Source organism: Eubalaena glacialis, chromosome 7, assembly GCF_028564815.1.
Source record: "Eubalaena glacialis isolate mEubGla1 chromosome 7, mEubGla1.1.hap2.+ XY, whole genome shotgun sequence".
Taxonomy (NCBI): domain Eukaryota; kingdom Metazoa; phylum Chordata; class Mammalia; order Artiodactyla; family Balaenidae; genus Eubalaena; species Eubalaena glacialis.
Window position 1 is genome coordinate 3,377,929 of NC_083722.1, and position 20,100 is coordinate 3,398,028.

Below are 20,100 nucleotides of genomic sequence, written 5' to 3' on the forward strand. Positions count from 1 at the left end.
GTGTCTGGAAGGGCGGATGACAAGCTCTAGGTGGCCGTCTCTTTTCCCCAGGCCAGCCTCTGCTCCTGCAGCCAGCCTGACCTCACCTTCCTCTGGGTGATTCATTCTAGGCCAGCGGCTGAGCTCTGAAGACAGAGACGTCTCTCAAGTCCTCACAGCCTGTTTCCTTTTAAAATAAAATCATTTATTCTCATTTTCTTATGGTGCTTCCTAAATGCAAGGAAGCTTGGTGTTTCTCCGTCTGCTGGGCGAGCTGTCTGGATGGAGGTCCAGCCCCACGTCTGCACCAGGCTGGTCTGGGGGCTGTTGAGGGGCCAGTGAGTGCCCCCCACCCCTCCCCACTGAGCACCTCTGCTTTGATCAGCTTTGCGTTTTAGACTCCATGTTAGATTTCGTTTAGGGAGGAAAAAAATCCGTGTGTGGGGAAACGTTAGGAAAGCCATCGCTTTTATGCACTTGGGGGACCCCGCTGAGTTTGCAGTCTGTTCTATTGTGTGTTGTCCTTTGCCTTTATTGTTTTTTGTTGCTTCTGGTTTGGGGAGGCTGAGTGTCTGTGTGTGTGGGTCTCTTGATCTTTCAAAGACCCTCAGGGAGTAACTTCTCTTGCGTCTTAGAAGTACCAGGTTGTCGTCTTAAGCAGTAAGTTTGCTTTTTTTATTTAGAATCTTCTTTTACTGGGGTTTCCAGCCTTGCTCTGGCCTCCAGAAAGCCAGAACTCAGTCTGTTCTGCTTTTAGTGACCGGCTACAGGACCTCCTTTTTCCTGCGGTGCTGTCACCTCGGCTTCATCTTGTTGAGGGCGAATGGTGGTGCTTCCAGCAGACCTTGCCTTCGTGGCTTTAGTGGTCTCTCCTGCCCATCAGGGTCTAGAACAGACACTGATATGGAACTACGAACCTAGAGAGTCATGATAGCATTTGAGAACACAGTTAAAATGAACACAGGTGCTGTTCTGGTTTAAGCTATTGCTCATTTAGAGATGAGGTGAGGGGTGGAAAGCAGGGCTGCTTTACAATGACAGTTCACATGAAGAAGTTAAGAGTACTCTCCTCTGCTGTACTCTGATGTTTGAATAACTAAGACACTGACTATGCTGGGAGCACGTGGAAAAGATTAAAAGTATAGATGACAGGTTTTCATCCCTGGCCTGTTGCTGTTGACATTGCAGTTGGAAGACTGAAGAAGACCTCACTGTGAATATCAGCAAACACCTTGAACTTATCCTTACTCTGGGTGATAATGTGCATCCCAAGAAGGGGTTTGAAGTCTTGCACTCTGTGAGGCGCCCCTGCACCAGCGCTAGGAAATTAGCACTTGAACATTTTAGCCTAGACTATACTAAACACAATAAATGTAGACTGTGAATTAATTTTATTTGGAGTAGAAGTTTGGTTGTACTCTACATGTATCTAACCACGAGCGTGTCTTCCTGTAATATGTAGGACTTGAAATTAATGGGCATGCACTGTTAAAATGAAATGGGGAAATCAGATTGTAATTGATTAGTTCTCTTACTAAAGCAATAGTTGCAAAAACTGGTTGGTTCTAAAAGTCAAAATAAGCATCATAGAGGAAAGTGTTGAGGGACTTCCCTGGTGGTGCAGTGGTTAAGAATCTGCCTGCCAATGCAGGGGATTGGGTTTGTTCCCCGGTCCGGGAAGATCCCACATGACGCAAAGCAACTAACCCCATGCACCACAACTACTGAGCCTGCGCACCACAACTGCTGAAGCCCACGCACCCTAGAGCCCACGAGCCACAACTACTGAGCCCACGTGCTGCAACTACTGAAGCCTGCGCGCCTAGAGCCTGTGCTGTGCAACAAGAGAAGCCACCGCAATGAGAAGCCCGCATGCCGCAACGAAGAGTAGCCCCCGCTCGCCGCAACTAGAGGAAGCCTGTGCGTAGCAACAAAGACCCAACGCAGCCAAAAAGATAAACAAACAACTTAATTAATTAAATAAAATTACTTTAAAAAAGAAAAAGAAAAATGTTGAGAGAATTCAGTCCTATGTCAAATAAGGTAGAATCATTTTTGCGGGAAATAAAATTGTTGTAGGTACGATGAATAATAAGATTCCACTGCTGAGGAATCATACCATGTAGGTAGTTATTGTTATCCTTCTTATATATATATTTTTTTGTTAATCCTTCTTTTCAGCACTAAAGAGGAATGTGGGTCTGATCATTTTCTGTTCCTTTTTTTTGTACTTAAAGTGACATAGTATAAAGGTTTTTGCTAGGTTTTTTTCTCTCCAATATTTGACTTAGTTTCAAGGCTGTTAATGAGGAAATAAAATGCACTACATTTAAAGCATCACCTGTCTTATTAGATTTACTTTGGGAACTTATCCTGATATGCTTATTTAGAATGATAGGATTTATATTGCTAGTAATTTTTCATTTTTTATTTGAGTTTGTCATAAGTAAAACTAAACTTAATAGCTTGAATTTGCATCTATAATTAAAGCTTGAATCACGCTTGAAAGTTTTCCATTAACCTCTTCAAAGAATACACTTCACTTGTAAGGGTTTCCATTTCCTCCGTGTTCCTAACTTTGATTCTGAATTGTTGGTGCCAGTAGCTTTGCAACTGCTTTACTGCCATTTCTGTTGAACTCAGTAAAGATGATGCTTAAATTTCCTTTAGTCTACTGAGGACTCCTGTGCTTTTCTGGATCTAGGAATCCAAATCCCCTTAGGGATTAGTGCTTTCTGAGGAGCTCAGCTCAACTCGCAGTGAAGGTTGGAGCTGACAGAGGGCTCTTCTATACATGACGGGGCTGTGGAGGAATGACCTTTGTACCAGGAAACTTCAAAACACAGGCAAGGACTCTCAATGGTTTCTGGTTGTGCCTTGAACTGATTGTAGACGTTTGCATAGTTTATGGTGACATTGCTAATTGGAGTGTTTTTATTCCAAAGAACAAAAATCTTCAAGTTCCTTTTTACTCTCCTCCTGTCAAAATGTCATCAGGAAACTCTCTGAGTAAAAGCAAGGGTAGGGAATTCCCTGGCTGTCCAGTGGTTGGGACTCTGCGCTGCTTCCACTGCAGGGGGCACGGGTTCGATCCCAGGTCAGGGAAATAGGATCCCGCATGCCATGAGACACAGCCCAAAAAAAAAAGGCTAGTTCTCAGGACTGAAGGCACGGACTTGGTGAGGCCTGGATCCTACCGTTGGGGAAGCATGTGGCCTCACGTGTACCTTCAAGCTGCAAGACTGCCCAGGAGAAAGTGATTGCCAGCAATAAAAAGAGAAACAAATAATGTGTTTGATGAAGATTTTATCTCTAGACTAAGAGCCTCGGAATCAGCTACAAATCCTTGTGCGATTCGTCTTGATTGTATTAACTCATCCAACATTTGTCTCCTCTGCTTCCCTATCCCAGGAAAACCAAAGAAATTGAGCAAGAAAATGGAAGTAATCACAGTCTAGTCCATGATTCAGATCTTCTCCAAGAGTTTGATTATAATTTCTAATTAAACACATTCTAGCTAATTTGGGAAAATACTAAATATAACTTCAAAAAATTAAACATAGAATTACCATACGATCCCTTTCTATATCAACAGATACAGACTTGTATATGTACAGATTTGTATCTAATCCATAGAATTACCAATTCCACTTCCAGGTATATATCCAAAGAATTGAAAGTAGGGACTCAGGTATTTGTACACTCGTATGAATACAAATGTTCATACAGCATTATTCACAACACCCAAAAGGTGGAAACACCCCAAATGTCCATTGGGGAATGAATGGATAAACAAAATGTGTTTTTTAAAAAAAATATTGGAATGGAATATTACTCACCTTTAGAAAAGAATGACGTTCTTACACAGGCTACATACAACGTGGATGAACCTCAAAGGCATTATGCTAAATGAACCTCAAAGGCATTATGCTAAACCTCAAAGGCATTATGCCAGACACAGAAGGACAGATGCCATATGATTCTACTTATATGAGGTCCCTAGAGTAGTCAAATTCGCGGGCACAGAAAGTAGAAGGGTGGTTGTCAGGAGAATGCGGAGTTAGGTGTTCAATGGGTCCAGTGTTGCAGGCCGGCAGGTGGAAGGTTCTGTGGGCGGATGGATGGTGATGGTTGCACAGCCGTATGGATGTGCTTAACGCCACCGAACTGGACACTTAGAAGTGGTTAAAATGGTAAGTTTTATGTGTTTTTACCATAATAAAGATTATGTTCCCAATTCTGTTTGCTAATATTTTATTTAGGACTTTTGTTCCCCCGGCAAAATACATGCATGTGTGTGTGTGAAGCAAAGCTAAGCTGAAGCTGTTTCGGGGGTATCAGACTGCCCCTTCCCCATGCCTGGCCTGGTGACAGATAGCTCTGTGGTTTGTTTTCATAGGACAGGCAGGTGGGGGAGGGGAGTTGCAAGCAGCCCCCTGGCCTGCTGGATGGGGGCTCCATGACCCCAGGAAGGCAGTTGAGCTCTGGACCTCGGCTTTCACCTTGTGGAACAGACTCAGTGAGATGCCAGGACCCCGAGAGCCGATGCGCCTGTGGTGTCCGTTGTCCCCCCTTGGCCTCCGCATCCCAATCAGGAGATCAGGCGATCTCTGATCACCTCCTCGGAAACTAGTATGATTGCTCGCTGGCATCTACCCCCTTGCTTTTGGGGAAGAATAAGGGAAAAAGTGAGGAAGAGTTGTCACTGAATGGGAAGCCCTTCTGAGCGGAGGTGTGGAAATCTTCAGGATGTGGAAGTATTTACTCTCCTTAATGATATTAACTGCAAACAGTTACAAAATTATAAACACAACCATTGGGCTACTTGGCTGTGAACGTGTGGGCCTGTCTCTAATGCAGCTCTTAACAAGGTCAGCGGTGTGATCTCGTCCGTCTCAACTTCCAGACTCCCTGCAGGTTCCCAGACCTTGAGCCTTTGCTGTCTCCTTCCCGCCCCCACTCCAAATATTTATTTATTTATTTATTTGGCCACGCCGGGTCTCAGTTGCGGCACGTGGGCTCCTTAGTTGCGGCATGCATGTGGGATCTAGTTCCCCGACCAGGGATCGAACCCCAGTCCCCTGCATTGGGAGCACGGAGTCTTAACCACTGCGCCACCAGGGAAGTCCCTGCTGTCTCCTTTGATTCACTCGCTAAATTTGTTCATGGAGAAAAGCAATCATGTTGACTGTCTTTGAGTATTTCAAGTTTCTCTGCATTTCTGATACCCTAATTGACTGTTCTAGCATCTCCCTGTCATCTCTCCAGTGTTCATCACTTCTTGTATCACGTATTCTTTCTCTTCATTTCCTTATTTGTCTGTTTCGGTCATCTGGACTTTAACGACCCTCCTCTGCTTGGAGGAAGTGTTCCTGCTGGCCGGGTCTTGGTCCTCTGACCTCAGCTTTTCCCTTTGGGAATCCTGAGCCTCCTGTTCAGACAGCAGTTGTGCCGCATCTGTCAGTGTGCGACAGAGTCACGTGGGAGGGGCCCCACTCCCCTCCCAGAAACCCCAGAAACCCCAGGTGGCTGGGAGTGTAGCCCCAGGAGCATTTGTTTCTAAGCTGCTCAGTGATGCTGTTTTGAGTCAGTTTGAGAATCTGTGGACGGCAGAACATTGCACTTGTCATGTCAAATATTACACTACTGTATACCTCTTGGTTCGTAATCTTTGGTTTAATTGGGCAGATCTTATATAGGTTTTAGGAAATTATAATTAATTAGCTAAAGTTTATTTAAAATTACATAGTCTCATTAATTGCCACTTTTATCTCAAAATGTTATTTTTCTTTTTAAGTCTCCTCATTGCTTTTTCATACTTAATATTCCTAGATTGGTTCCCTCTGGAAACTTAGTTATTTAACAAAATAATTTCAATTGAAGAAATCACAGCTTGTGTCCTTTTTTCGGTCAGTTTTCAGAATGCTTCCTAATTCTAGATACTCTTAGATTTGTTAACTAATTGATTTCACTATTTTCCATTCATCTGCCTTCAATATATTTCTAGCATTCATGAGCTATTTCGTGGTGTCAAGGAATTCTGTGTGTGCTTCATGCACTAAAATGGCTTTTATACACCCTCCATCCTTAGGCGTTCTTTTGCTCTTTAAAGAATGAGTGTTCTCAGTATGTTTTCCCCAGTGCAGTTTCTGTGCCAGTGGCTACTTGGTACAAAGTTGTGGAGCGCCCTGGCCCTGGCTCAGTGAGGCTCCAGCTCATCTTAGGAAGCTGGGATGCAGGTGGTCCTGCCTGGATCCTGGAGCAGATGGTGGTACCTGATTGATTCCCAAGAGGGGATGTCAGAGACATGAAAGAGACCCAACTATGGAAAATCTTGGTTATTCACCTGATGCGTTTTTATTTAAGTTGGGTTTTTTGTTTTTTGTTTTTTTGGTTCTTGTTTTGTAGGGAAAATACTTTCATAAAAGGTTTGAGGAGAGCTCTTGTGGTTGTGGCCTTGGTCACAGCCAGTGTGTTATCAAAACTAGAAGGCAGAGAAGCAGTGAGGCTGATGGAGGTCAAGCTAGAGGTGAAAGACTGGAAAGCGGGCGGATGGAGAAAGCAGGGCAGGGAGGGGCCAGGGACTGGACGTGACGTGAGCGTGCAGGGCAGTGATCACGGGTCTGTCCCTGCCCATTCCCACCCCACAGGTCTCCAGCCAAGAATCAGGACAGTGACCCGGCAGCCTGCTCTCCCCTCCAGCCACCCATCTCCCAGGGTGGCACCAGCCAGCGAGGGACACCCTGCTGATGCTGCTGAGAAAGCAGGAGGCGTGCTGACTGGGTGGCGAGGGCTCAAATCTCAGGCTTATTTATTGGGTCAGGTGTATCCCAAGTGTCAGAGGCAGTGCTGGGTGCCCTCCTGCTCTGGGGAGTCACCTCTTACAGCCCAAGGTGGCGAGCGTCCAGAGGGCTCAGCGGGGGTGAAGGGGGGGACCAAGTCCAGGTTGGGGCCCAGAAGCACAGCCCAAGCTTCCTCACAGTGGGCGCTGCGTGCCCAGGTGCTCAGATTGTTGCTGATATATCAGTCGTGTTGGAGCAAAGCATTATAGGAGCACCGACGACATGTTAATGTCTCTTATGAAGACAACAAAGAGTGAGCCTATAAACTTTAAATCCAGAGATCCCCATGGACAGGGAACTGTAATTGAAGGAGTTGCAGCAGAGACTTTTATAATGATTTACAAAGGATTCATTGAATGTGTTATGGAAACAAGGGATGCTAATGTTTAAAGCCTACCTTTAGTTCCACGTTCATTTGAAAAGTTGTCTGTTAATGAATTCAGTTTGCAGATTATATAATCTGAATAAAATGATAGGCTTTTCTATCATTAAATAGGATTAGGTTCCGTGAGTGTGGATAACAACATTTTGAAATGTTAGACTCCATAAAGGAGGGCTGATAATTCTGTAGACACTGTAGTGCTTTGCTCTCTAACTTTAGACTAAAGAAAGTAATGGCCATGAACATCCAGGAGGCCTAGGTCCTTTTCTTCTTCCAGCCTCCTGGGCCTCCTCACCTTCAGTCTGCGTTCCCAGGTCAGCATTTCCCCGCAGCGTGGAAGTCACCTCCAGGCAGAAGGCCCAGTGGGTCATCGAGCTCACCTGCCCCCTTCATGCTGGCAACACGGTCCTGCCCTGCCCGTTGTCTGGTGTCTGAAATGGTCATGTGGTGGTTTGTTCTGTTTTCTGGGTCTCACTGGCTAATGAGGAAATCCAGACACCGTTTCTCTATCATGGTTGGAAGCACATTTCACGTTAGAGACATGCTTTTTGAAGCAGTGAATTTTTAAATTTTATTTATTTATTTGGTTGCACCAGGTCTTAGTGCGGCTCACAGGCTCCTTAGTTGCAGCATGCAAACTCTTAGTGGCGGCATGCGTGTGGGATCTAGTTCCCTGACCGGGGATCGAACCCAGGCCCCCTGCATTGGGAGCGCAGAGTCTTAACCACTGCGCCACCGGGGAAGTCCCTTGAAGCAGTGAATTTTAACAGGTTAGCAGTACATGTTTGAGGTATCTTTTTTTTTTTTTTTTTTTTGGCTGCGTTGGGTCTTCGTTGCTGCACGCGGGCTTCTCATTGCGGTGGCTTCTCTTGTTGTGGAGCATGGGCTCTAGGTGCGCAGGCTTCAGTAGTTGTGGCACGTGGGCTCAGTAGTTGTGGCTCGCGGGCTCTAGAGCACAGGCTCAGTAGTTGTGGCGCACGGGCTTAGTTGCTCTGCGGCATGTGGGATCTTCCCGGACCAGGGCTCGAACCTGTGTCCCCTGGATTGGCAGGTGGATTCTCAACCACTGCGCCACCAGGGAGGCCCCTGAGGGTATCTTTTTTGCTCTTAGAATGTTTTAAAAGAAAAACGTTTTTCGGGAGAGACGCTGAGTGAGTTTTTCCTAGCTGGATTTCACGCCGGTTCCTTGTAGGAAAGCGCCTCGTGGTCTCGGCGTCCAACTCCATCAGGAGCTGTCAGCTCACGAAGCAGCTTTTGCCTCCTTTGTTTCCCTCAGAGCCTGGGTCACACTGCGTGTCGCACGATGGTTTCCGTCGTGGAGGACACCTGTTCCTGAATCTCAGTGTTTGCCTGTTAGTTGAGTCCTTAGCAGTGGCTTCTGCTCTGGAGTGTGGCACTCCTGCCCCCGATTGTCACGAGGCTGGGTGGGCTGCAGGCCTCCTCCTCTGAGTGCAGGGGGCTGGGCTGAAGGGGCGTTGGGGTCCCCTCCCCTCATCTGCTTGGTCAGTGGCGACCGCGTGTTCCAAGCACTGGGGGTGCGGCAGTGAATGAGACAGACGGGGACCCTGCTCTCAGGAGCTTATGGGTAAGTGGAAGTCAGGTGAGACAGAATGAGCTGGGGTGAGGAGCACCGCGAGGGAAGCAGACTGGGCCGCATGGATGCTGACGGGGGCGCCGCAAGCGTGGGGGCCGGGGCCTCCCGAGGAGCTGCCGCTCAGATGAGCAGAAACAAGCAGCCGTCTGGAGCTCTAGGGCCAGAACGTTCTAGGCAGAGGGAAGAGCGAGTCCAGAGGCCCTGGGGGAGCACAGACCTGGACGGGGGACGCATGTCACGGGGGACGTGGCCCAGTGCTGGCGCCTGCGAGTCTGAGGTCAGTCCTGCTGTGAGCACTTCTCCACCTGAACAGGGTCCTACAGGCGGGTAACAGAGGGTCCCAGGGGTCATATTGGGGTTGGGGGTTGAGCCACTGGCAAGATCACAGGCTCTGCAATCAGCAGAGCCCGTGATGGCACCAAGAGCCAGCAGAGCTCTAACAGGGACATGAAGGCCAGAGTCAGCAGTGCTGGTTGGCATGAGCCAACAGAAATCCACGGCTAAATTTGCAGAACCACGGAGAGCTCCGGGGGACCTGCTGCCTCAAATATGTTGAGCTTTTTCCAAAGCTCACGTATCAAGGCTACATGGACCCATAGCCTAGAAACCCTGCTTTTGTGGAAGGAAGCCACCAGGAAAACTCTTGGAGAGTCGAGGAGTGTGTGGCTTTACCCTGCGAAGCAGGAGCAGGTCGGGGTGGAAGGGCCGATTCGAAGCCAGCGGCTTTGCCCTGGTGGACGGCGGGCACCGAGCACGCAGAGGGCTTCCCCGTGTCACCAGGGTCGTTCTTGCCGCTTTGACACAGCACCTGTTAACTCACTCAGGGTTGGTAACGTCAAGATCCAAACACACCGGCAAGTGCTGCCCCGAGAATCTGCTCCTCCGGGAAGTGCCGGAGCCCCAGCCGGGCCGCCCGTTACCCTTCACCCGGGCCGGGTGGCCTCCCTGCCTGCCTCTGCGTGGGCTTATTCCTGATGCGGCCTCTTTTTAGGCAGGGGAATCATCGTTGTCGTCCGTCACGTAAATACCAGTCCCGCTCACCTGCAGTTGTTCTTCTGGGGTCCTTAAAACCGCATTCTAACAAATTCTCGGTTTGAACATTTATGTTTTTTGCATAACAGTTTTTGTCTATCGTACATTGAATCTTGCGTTCTGGCTTCTGCCCTCTGGTGAGACCACTTCCCGGGTTTAATAGTGGCCTCTCATTCCCCCCCCAACCCCCGCCCCATGACCTCCCCGTTCCCCACCCCCCCACCCCATGACCTCCCCGTTTCCCACCCCCCCCGCCCCATGACCTTCCCGTTCCCCTCCTCCTCTCTGTGGCTTATGCCACTGTTGACGCATCCTCGCCGCGTGGCGCCTCTCCCTCCCCTTGGGCAGCCCGGGGCTGCCTTCCTGCCCCTGTGCAGCCTCCTGGCGCTGCGCGTGGCCCTCCCCGCTCCCAGGCAGGCTCGCTGCTCCTCTCCCCTTCACTGCTTCTGCTTCTCGGCTCCGCTGTCATTTCTGGACACCCGCTCCGCTTACCACAAGCCCCTCTTCTGGGCTCTGGAGCCTCTTCACTTCAGCAGTAACTGGAGAAAACCACACTTCCCTGTGACACTCCCCTGCAGACGCCCCGTCTCCCGGGCACCAGGCTCAGTGGTTTAGCCTCATCCGTGGCCCGTTCCCCCCGCACCCGGGAAGTTGTCCGTTCGTGTAGACTCCGGCTCAGGGCAGATGGGCGGAGGGAGAAGTGGGGACAGCAAGGACAGCCCAGGCGAGGCTGTGACGGGCGTGAGAAGAGAGGGCAGTGCTGGGAAGAGCAGCTCAGAGCGGAGAACGTCTGTAAGCACAGACGGGAGGGTGGGGGGACCTGGGAGAGGAGAGGCTGAAGGTTAAAAGAAACAGAAAGGATCCTTGCTGGCTCCCTCAGAAAGATTCAGCAGTGCCCTGTCTCACTGGTAACAGCTTATCAAATGCTCTTTCCGTTACAGATCCTTTAGAAACTTATCCTACAGATTGGCCAGCACATGGGAAGGGACAACACAAGCCAAGGTTATGCATTGCAGCATTATTTGTAGTATCAAAAAATTGCTGGTAAAATGCATTACAGAAATCCAAAACGCTGTGTCTAATATGCCACCATTTGTGTTTGTTAAAGGCGGGTGAGAGAGAAGCATTTAAATTCATATTTGCTGATACACACCTAGGGCACTCTGTAAGACACCTGGAAACCAGACACAGTGGCTGTGGAGGGCAGGGGGTCGTGGGCTGATGGGGGAGGCCTTTTACCATGTACCTTTTTATAGTCTCAGCGTCTTGTACCATATATGTATTAGAACCTCTCCCAGATTTTCCCAAAAACGAATTTATTTTGAATTCTAAAAACCTCCAAAGTAGTTCTGCCAACTGAATGAAAGTCAACCTGTTTAACCAGGGAGATGACCTGACTTCTCCAAACATCCATTCACAAGTCTTCTCCAGCGGCTCCAGCTTGTCTTCTTTCACTTCGCAGGAAATATTCCTGACTCGTAATTGATCCTGGTCTTCTCCTCAGAGAACTTCTCTTCTTGCTCATTTTATCAGTAAAGCCTGATCCAGTTCCTTGCATTTCTTTCCCTTTCTTCCTCCACCCAAAGGCTCTATACATTGATTACCAGGTTAGATAATACTTAGACAGTTCACACCAATGGGAGCATAATTATTTGCCTTAACACTTGAGCCCTTAGCCTGACATTTCTTGGTAACTCTAAGAAAGTATCAAACTCTTGACTTTACCTTAATAAGCAGCACTGAGTCCGGAAGGCTGTGTCTTTAGGGCTGAGTGAAGCACAGCAGCTGACCGAGGAGGGAGAAGTAGCGGGACATCTTCGGTGGCAGGAGAGAGCGCTGTCTCCAGCTGTTGAAAAGGCTGTTTGACAATGTAGTAGAACTGGGACCAGTGTACAGAGTGGCCCGAGGGGGTGGTGGACCCGCAGAAACGGGGGGGGGGGGCTGCTTCGTGCGTCTGTATGAGTGGCTCTTCATCCAGAAGAAATTTTGGCTAAATGGCAGATAGCTCGGCTCTAATAATAAGATATTTCTTTGAACCAGTTTCCATTTTTCTTTCAACTTTTCAAGCCCGGAGTATGTCCTCTTCATGAGACCCATTCTAGTTCAGTTCCATTCCTCAAAAGTCTCAAATTTTGCAGCTTCTTTTCAGCACGTGCCTTCCCATCTCTGTTTTATTAGGCGGGATCAGTGCGAGGGCAATTTCCTCGTCAGATTTGGAAGGCAAACAAACGCCTTTCAAAGTAGCCTCTCCAAAGGTTCTACTTTTTAACCTTCTTAAATTAACACAGTCGATCCTGGGTCTGTCGCAAGCATTTTTCCCTAATTCAAAGGCGAGTTGATGGCAAGACCTCACCGACTGCTGTGCTTTCGGACCCCTGGCAGGTTCCTCCCCATTCATGGACGCGCTGACGGCCAACGGGACGACCAACCTGCAGACGTCAGTCACTGGCGTGACAGCCGGGAAGAGGAAATTCATCGACGACAGACGAGACCAGCCCTTCGACAAGCGGCTGCGTTTCAGCGTGAGGCAGACGGAAAGCGCCTACAGGTACAGGGACATCGTCGTCCGGAAGCAGGACGGCTTCACCCACATCCTGCTGTCCACGAAGTCGTCCGAGAACAACTCTCTCAACCCAGAGGTGAGCGCCGTCCCTGGGGCCGCTCGGGGCCTCCTGCCTCTCGGGGCCTGCGGGGCCCGGTCCCTGCTCTCGTGCGCCCTTTCTCATCCCCCATCCCCACCCCGGGCTGTTTCACCCGACGGTGGAAGCCAGGGCAGCGCGGCAGGCCTGCTCCCCGTTATACATGGTGACAGTGTGGTCCGGCGAGGGCCTGGCTTCCTGCTCGGGGCTCTGGCTGTGAACAGGGAGGTGGCGGTGGTGCCCCTGTGCTGCCACCTCCTGGCCAGGAGCTCTTCATCCATCGGGGGGGGGGACGGAGGGCCTCCCTGAAGTCACGTGTAAAGCGTGTGCACACGCCATCCTGTAGCTTTCGTCACGTCCCAGAGCTCTCTGTTCAGACAAGATTAAAGAGCCCCAGGTCCAGCCTTCCGAATATCTCACCATCCTTCCCAGTCGGTCCCAGCACTCCACGTAGTGGAACTTACAGCTGCAGTGATGCCAATGCATTTGTTACCGATCGTACCCGGTAAAGGTAGCTTCCCAATCGAGGGAGACTGGTGCTCGCAGAGCCTCGAAAACTTAGTTCTGTGAAGTATCTAAAATCGGAAGTGTTTGAACCTGCACTATATCATGCCTAAAATTGTAAGTTCTGGTAGTTGTTTGTTTCCTGCTTGTGAACAGCTAGGTCAAGCCTTTTCTGGACGAGAAAACCAAACCACAGAAAGCTAGTGTGTCTGGCCAGGATCACGGGACAGACCAGCTCAGGGCTGGTCCCCGGTACATCGTTAGACCGTTGGTTATTTGTAAGTCCTTCACAGAGACCGTTTTACATGGTTTGTGCCCTTCTAAAATGCCTCCATGCTGATGTGCTTGTACTTATTACCCTTACGCACTAAACTTGGGGTTTCTGTCCCAAGTATGGAGGCTGGTGTCAAATGAAACCAAACAGAACCAAACTAGTAGTTTGTGTGAACTGGTTGCATGTGCCACCTGCTGTCCAAACTGTAGAAATGCCAGGGGGATATAATACGTAACTCACCCACCGAGAGCCGCAAGGACTGGACCGTTGAGTGACTCAGGTTCACACATCTCTCTAGTTCTACTCCGTTCGTAATTTGTTACGTGATGATACTCTGTCCCCATCATTCCCAATCCCTGGTTTCAGAACATAAGAAACTTGCGAGTTACGTGGTAGGTACAGGCAACAGTATCAGGCTGTAAATGCACTTTCCGTGGATCGAGATGGTCCAGTAGTAAGATGCCCGTGGGGTTCCCTTCGCGCCCGTGACTCCCGGTGCCTTTCAGGTGATGAAGGAAGTGCAGAGCGCCCTGAGCACAGCCGCCGCCGACGACAGCAAGCTGGTGCTGCTCAGCGCCGTGGGCAGCGTCTTCTGCTGCGGCCTTGACTTCATCTACTTCATCCGGCGCCTGACGGACGACCGGAAGAGAGAGAGCACGAAGATGGCCGAGGCCATCAGGTACGCACACCTGGTCCGCCGTGAACGCCGGCGTGACCCGGACCCCGTGGGGCGGGTCTGGACGGGCCTGCGAGCAGGGCGTGCGTCTCCTCGCCTGAGACTCGCTGGTAGCAGAGTTGGTCAGATCTTCTGTCTCTGCTGTGGGCCACTTGCCTTGCGCAAATGACTCATGTCAAGGTTGGCTGGAGCCCAGCACACGCTCGATGGGGGGCGCTCCAGGGGCAGAGCGCAGGGTAGCACGTGGCCGGGGTTTCGGCCGTCCGCGCCCCGTGTGCTCTGCCGCCAGCCCTGGAATAAAGACACTCTCTCTTTTTCACGTGGTAACTTAACCGTTTGCTTGACTCTAAAATAAATCGGCTGGACTTTATGACACACTAGTTCCATAACATCACATGAGAAGGTTTTTTCATTACAAGCAGTACACACAAGTTCATCCTGAGTTCCAGCTACACATAAAACTAGATGATACAGATACACGGAGTTCCCTTTCTTTCACCCCCCGCAAGGCATCCACTGTTTATTTGTGTGTCTTCCCCAACCTTTTTCAAACATTTTCAGATGTGCATTCCATACACACACACACACACACACACACAAATAATATAGATTTTTAGTTCTATCAAATAAGTGGAATTATATTTTGTGTTGTTTTGCAACTTTTCCCAGTTAGCAGTATAACTTTCGATATTTCTGTTTCCTCTGTTTTCGTATTTTCTACTCCTATAACATAACGTTGCAGGAAGCTTTCTTTAGAACCAGATAATTCTGCAATAAGCATATGCAGGTACATATTTTGTATGTATTTCATGCTAATCACTATAAGCATAACTAAAAGTGTCTGATTTTTCAGAGATTAATTTTATTTGAAGTGAATGAAACCCAGTCACCAGCCAGAACGACTATTGTACTGCCCTGCCTACCTCCCTAGAAATGTCATATCGCTAAGGGACCCCAAAGAACCCTTTGTGTGTCTTTGTCATTTACAGGATGAAAACATTTAAAGAGATGCAGACTTGCAAAGTGTCAATAACGTTGGTTGAATCTTCTCCAAGATCCTTAGTTATTTGGAGAGTTGAAGTTGAGCTGCTTTTGATAATTATTGGGCCCCACGTGGCTGAGACTCTAAGCACTGACGTTGAGGGCACTGGGCTTTCTGGTCCCTAAACCATTCGAGGGCTGCACAGCAGGATGGTGGAAGCCTTTTTCCTGTCTTGGCCTGGAGTAGGCGGGGCATCTCTCTCCGAAAGATCTCCCCAGATGGTTCCGATGGGCGCAGCCCCAAACAGCCCGTCAGAGGAGCCCTGGAACCCCACACCTTGGGACTATAGGGCATTGCCTTGGCCTTTTAGAATATTTTTAATAATTCTCAAAATTAATATGTTTGCTCATACTATATACACACACGTGCACGTATACAAGGCATTATCTGTTCGTTAATCTTTTCGAACATTACTACTATTTTTTAGGCTATCATAGGGTAGTTGTTTTTCCAAAAATAGTTTGAAATTTTATAATCTGATTTTATTAAGCATTGCTTCTGGCTTCCTAAATAATTTCAAACTTGCAGTGTACTAGATGGGGCCACCTTGTTACTCAGTTTCAAAGTAAACTGCTTGATCAATGCACGTAACTCCTTGACAAGTCGCCAGTAACTTTAGGATAACTTGTAGATATTCCTAATTATTGACCCATCCCACCCTTTCAGGATGAATTATAGGAACTTACTGTTCATTTTTAAAATACAGATGCTTATGCCTCAGGTGGTGACTTTGTGTATTTTCCATCAGATCACACTGACTTTCCACCTGACTGTGTGATTTGGGGGCTCTGCTGAGTGAGAAGACAGGGTTTGTCGGCCTCCGTTCTGGTTCACTCCCCCCGGTAGACAGTTCCCTGAGTTCCACTAATAAACTTTCTGGCCCGCTCCTCCAGGGTGGGGTTGCCCTTGACTGGGGCAAAGGCTTGTATTGTTGGGATTAGACAGAGTAGAGGAAGGATAGATCAAGAGCGATCTCATGTGTTGAACTTCTAGGTAACTTTAAATGCTTGTTTTCTTCAGCCACCCACTCCATTTCCAAAACTCCAGACTCTCCTCACTCCCCACAAAAGGCTGAATTGGTATCCTAGGGGAAAGCCAAATCTTGCTTTAGGAAATCAGTTCTTCTTTAAATGATATATTTTTGTCAATGTGAATTTTTCTGAATGCACTCAGGCAGGATCCAAAAATAGTTACACCAGATTGACTTAACCTTTACTTTTGCTCATTTGCATTGAAATTCATTTTTATGTGTGTAAGGTTGGCTTATACACATAAAGCTATTACTACGTGTATCTTTTGTTTCTGTGGTGTCTCGTCTCGAATTCCTTAAAACTTTGGGCAAAGAACATCAATCGCAGCGAGTTTCCAAAAGAAAGGTGGGAAATAGGAAGGTCAGGTCTAAACTATTAGATTCTTAAGTATCTGTAGGGGCTAATTCCGTTGCTGGGATTCTTGGCAGTAACCAGTTCGCAGATTAATTGTAATAAAAATACTCAGCACATTAGTGATAAAAAGAGTTATTAGGGATCAGTTTATAACGTTAGGCTTTTGCAGTCTGTGGGGACCAATAGCTGCTGCTTCATGTCTGAAGGACCAGGAGCCTCCTCTCCCCAAAAGGAGGCGAGAGGAGCAGAGATTTGGGGGAGGGAGCAAAGCCAGAGAGGAAACGTCCCCTAGAACCTGACCTCTTCCCCATTCAGTCCCGTTCCAGACACTCTCGTGAAGGGGGAGCTCAGTGGAGAAATGGCAATGAACTGGCCCTTAACAGGTCAGTTCTTGGTTTCCCCAAAACAATTCCTAGACTGTTGTTCTTAGGTGATTTTCTAGCTTGGTGAGGTCTGTGGGGTAGTAAATATTCTTCAAAAGAATGGAGAGAATTTCGGTTTTGTTTAATAGTCTTTTTGTGGCAAATATGATCTCTTTCCTTCCCTGCTGTTCCCAGCACAGCCTTTCACTCAATTCATAGGTAATCCAGAGGAAACCGAAGTTTAAACTCAGTATGTTGCATTGAGCGCATTTGAACATTCATGCATTTTAAGTTCTAAAATACACTTGCTTTACGCCCCCCAAAGCAGTGGACAGACGGTCCCTGGCTGCCAGGCTCCCGAGAGCCATCCCGGGGCCTGAAGGCAGCTCCCATCTCCCACCTCTGGCTGCCGTGTGGCTAAGCCTTCCTGGCTCGGGGAAGTTTCTACTAAACAGAAAAGCAGTTCTATGAACTTCTGTTTGGGGTTTTTGGGGGGTTTTCTTTGTTTTTTTTGTTTTATTTTCACACGAGAGGGGTTTCTCTGTGGACCGTGCTCGCTCTGGCGTCTCAGAGCTCATCAGACAGCGCACTGGAATCCTCTGAGAAGGGGCGATGGTCTTCACTCCAGAGTGAGTCGCTTAATTCATACTCCTCCCGGAAGGAGCCCCGGGTTTACATTGTCAATCCAAGCAAAAATAAAAATAAAATCATCTTCTTAGGGGGGAAAAATTCAGTTCCAATTTCTCCAGCCTGATTTTGCAATATGTATTTTAGAAGCAGATTTTTTCTTCTTTTATACTGACATGTAACGTGAGAAGGATTCATTTCCTTGTACTGTTTCTCTATAGAATCCCTTTATTACACTGTTCTGATCACCTCTTTCTTGTTAAGCTACCACTTTGCCCCTGTTTACGTGAGCAGATGAATGTGGGGCTACTTGGGGAAAACGTCTGCTTTAAATCAGGGAGACAGCAGTTACCTTCTCAAGGGTCGTTGGTAACTGAGCATAGAAAAGGCATTTCCGTCACGACTCGTTGACCCAGAATCCTCAAAAAGTGGCAGAACTGAAGTAGCTTCATGTACATGGTCTAGGATTATTTCAAGGACCTATTGTAAAGGTTGTCTGGCTCTCTTTGCGTCCTTAAAACCCAGTGTGATCTTCCTAACAGTGCCCCAGGCTCTCATTTAAAAGCCTCTGCAGCTCATTCATTTGAGTGACCTAATTCTCAATCCCCACAACCTTTGGGGACCCGGGGGCAGGCTGAGGTCTGTGCTGACTGCAGGGGCTTTTGAGAAGAGTCCCCAGAGTGAGGCTTGCAGGCTGCCAAACTCTGGGGTCCCCTCCCCCTTACTTACACACACACACACACACACACACACACACACACACACACACACACACACACACACACACACACACACACACACACACACTCCCTCCCTCCCTCCCTCCAAACCTCCCCACCCTGCCATCCAAAAAAGACACGACCCTTCGTGCCAGTATTTGGGGAGGAGGGGAGACTAGATGCTAAGTTGTGATTTTCAGAGACGATCTGAACAGATTTGCCTTCTTTTTAAATTGCTGAATTGTAGGGAGCAGCACCCAGACTGTTATTTTTGGTACTAAAGTTGGGGGTCGTCAGCTTTAGAATTTGGAGTTCTGGACAGAATTCTGATCTAGAACATAGCTGGCCCTAAAGGCATGATCTTGTATTTATTTTGGGTGTGTCTGTCCTTTTCTTCACCACGTTAAATCTTCACAAGACGCAACCTCTGAACATAGTTAGCTTCTGGTGCGGGGGAGGGAGACGCACCATCTGGCCCTGAACCGAAGCGCAGAGCAGCCCGCTTTCCCCGCCTGACCCCCCGGCAGATCCCACCGGTGTCGGCGGGGCCGTGTGAGAACCCACACCCTCTGTGTCCGGGCCGTGCGATGCTCTTGTCGGGTCTCACGTCTCTCACGAGCCTGGGAGCTTCTCATCCCTACGTCCCCCAACTCATTCCATCTAGTACTGTATAAACTCAGGAAATATCTGTGTTTCCAGTTAATCAGTGAGCTGTCTGAAATCCCAGACCAAGTCCAGACCTGGGACTGGAACCCTGGGGTTCCTGACCCCAGGCCCCGCGTCTCTGCCCAGCACAGGCTACCGCAGTGACCCCAGGCCAGGTCTCCTCCGGGAGAGCTGCTGGACTGGTCCTCCGAAGCCCATCGTGGTTCCTGGGCTCCTCCTGCCATCAGGGGAAGACAGGTTGGCCCTGGAGCCCAAGCCGAGAGCACCTTCCGCTGTGCTGTTCCCGCAGAATTCACACAGGTCCTGTGGCGACAGCCACCCTGGCCTGGCGTCCAGGGCACCGTTAAGCCTTTGCAGCACACGGTACATAAACCCAGGGCCCCTGGCAGCGGGGAGAAGGCCATCAGCGAATTCCAAGTCACAGTGATGCCCACAGAGTTCGCATCTTGGTGTATTGAATTCCAGAGAAGTAGATTCTCCTGTTGCTCAAATATGCAGTGTTTTGAGTAATTCCCCTATTTTCCATTTTAGAAACTTCGTGAATACTTTCATTCAGTTTAAGAAGCCTATTATTGTAGCCGTAAACGGCCCAGCCATTGGACTAGGAGCGTCCATACTGCCTCTCTGTGACGTGGTTTGGGCCAATGAAAAGGCTTGGTTCCAAACACCCTACACTACCTTCGGACAGAGTCCAGATGGCTGTTCCACCGTGATGTTTCCCAAGATTATGGGAGGAGCATCTGTGAGTACCTCTTTTTAAAAAATCATCTTAGAAAACTTCCTGAAGAAGTCTACTTTGGTTACTGTTTTTCTAAATATATACAAGGTGTCATTCGAGGGGGGGGGCTTTCCATCAAATGCACTTGTAATTCAGTTCTTGTTCTTAAATCATGAAATCACATTCTTAATTCAGGAGCTCGTGGAAGGTTTTCATGGTTTGGTTCATAGACTGTTTATGAAAGAGGCCCTCCTGCCGTGAGGAATCTCTGTCTCTGTGTAATTAACACCGATACCCACAAGTAGTAAATACCCAGTTTGTGACCCAAATGAACCAGAGCTTACAATCAACAGGTTCTTTTTTTTTTTTAACATCTTTATTGGAGTATAATTGCTTTACAATGGTGTGTTAGTTTCTGCTTTATAACAAAGTGAATCAGTTATACGTATACGTATGTTCCCATATCTCTTCCCTCTTGCATCTCCCTCCCTCCCACCCTCCCTATCCCACCCCTCTAGGTGGTCACACAGCACTGAGCTGATCTCCCTGTGCTATGCGGCTGCTTCCCACTAGCTATCTATTTTACATTTGGTAGTGTATATATGTCCATGACACTCTCTCACCCTGTCACATCTCACCCCTCCCCCTCCCCATATCCT

At 48.4% G+C, this 20,100-nt stretch overlaps 1 protein-coding gene across 2 annotated transcripts in view; it reads left to right on the forward strand.

Moving 5' to 3' along the window:
* Positions 1 to 20,100, forward strand: part of CDYL (chromodomain Y like) — a 151,668-nt gene that overhangs the window by 121,301 nt on the left and 10,267 nt on the right. For both annotated transcript variants that reach the window (XM_061195685.1, XM_061195686.1), the window contains 3 exons: positions 12,212 to 12,468; positions 13,753 to 13,925; positions 19,255 to 19,465. In XM_061195685.1, coding sequence (XP_061051668.1) covers positions 12,212 to 12,468; positions 13,753 to 13,925; positions 19,255 to 19,465 — 641 coding nt within the window. The remainder of the gene's footprint in view (positions 1 to 12,211; positions 12,469 to 13,752; positions 13,926 to 19,254; positions 19,466 to 20,100) is intronic.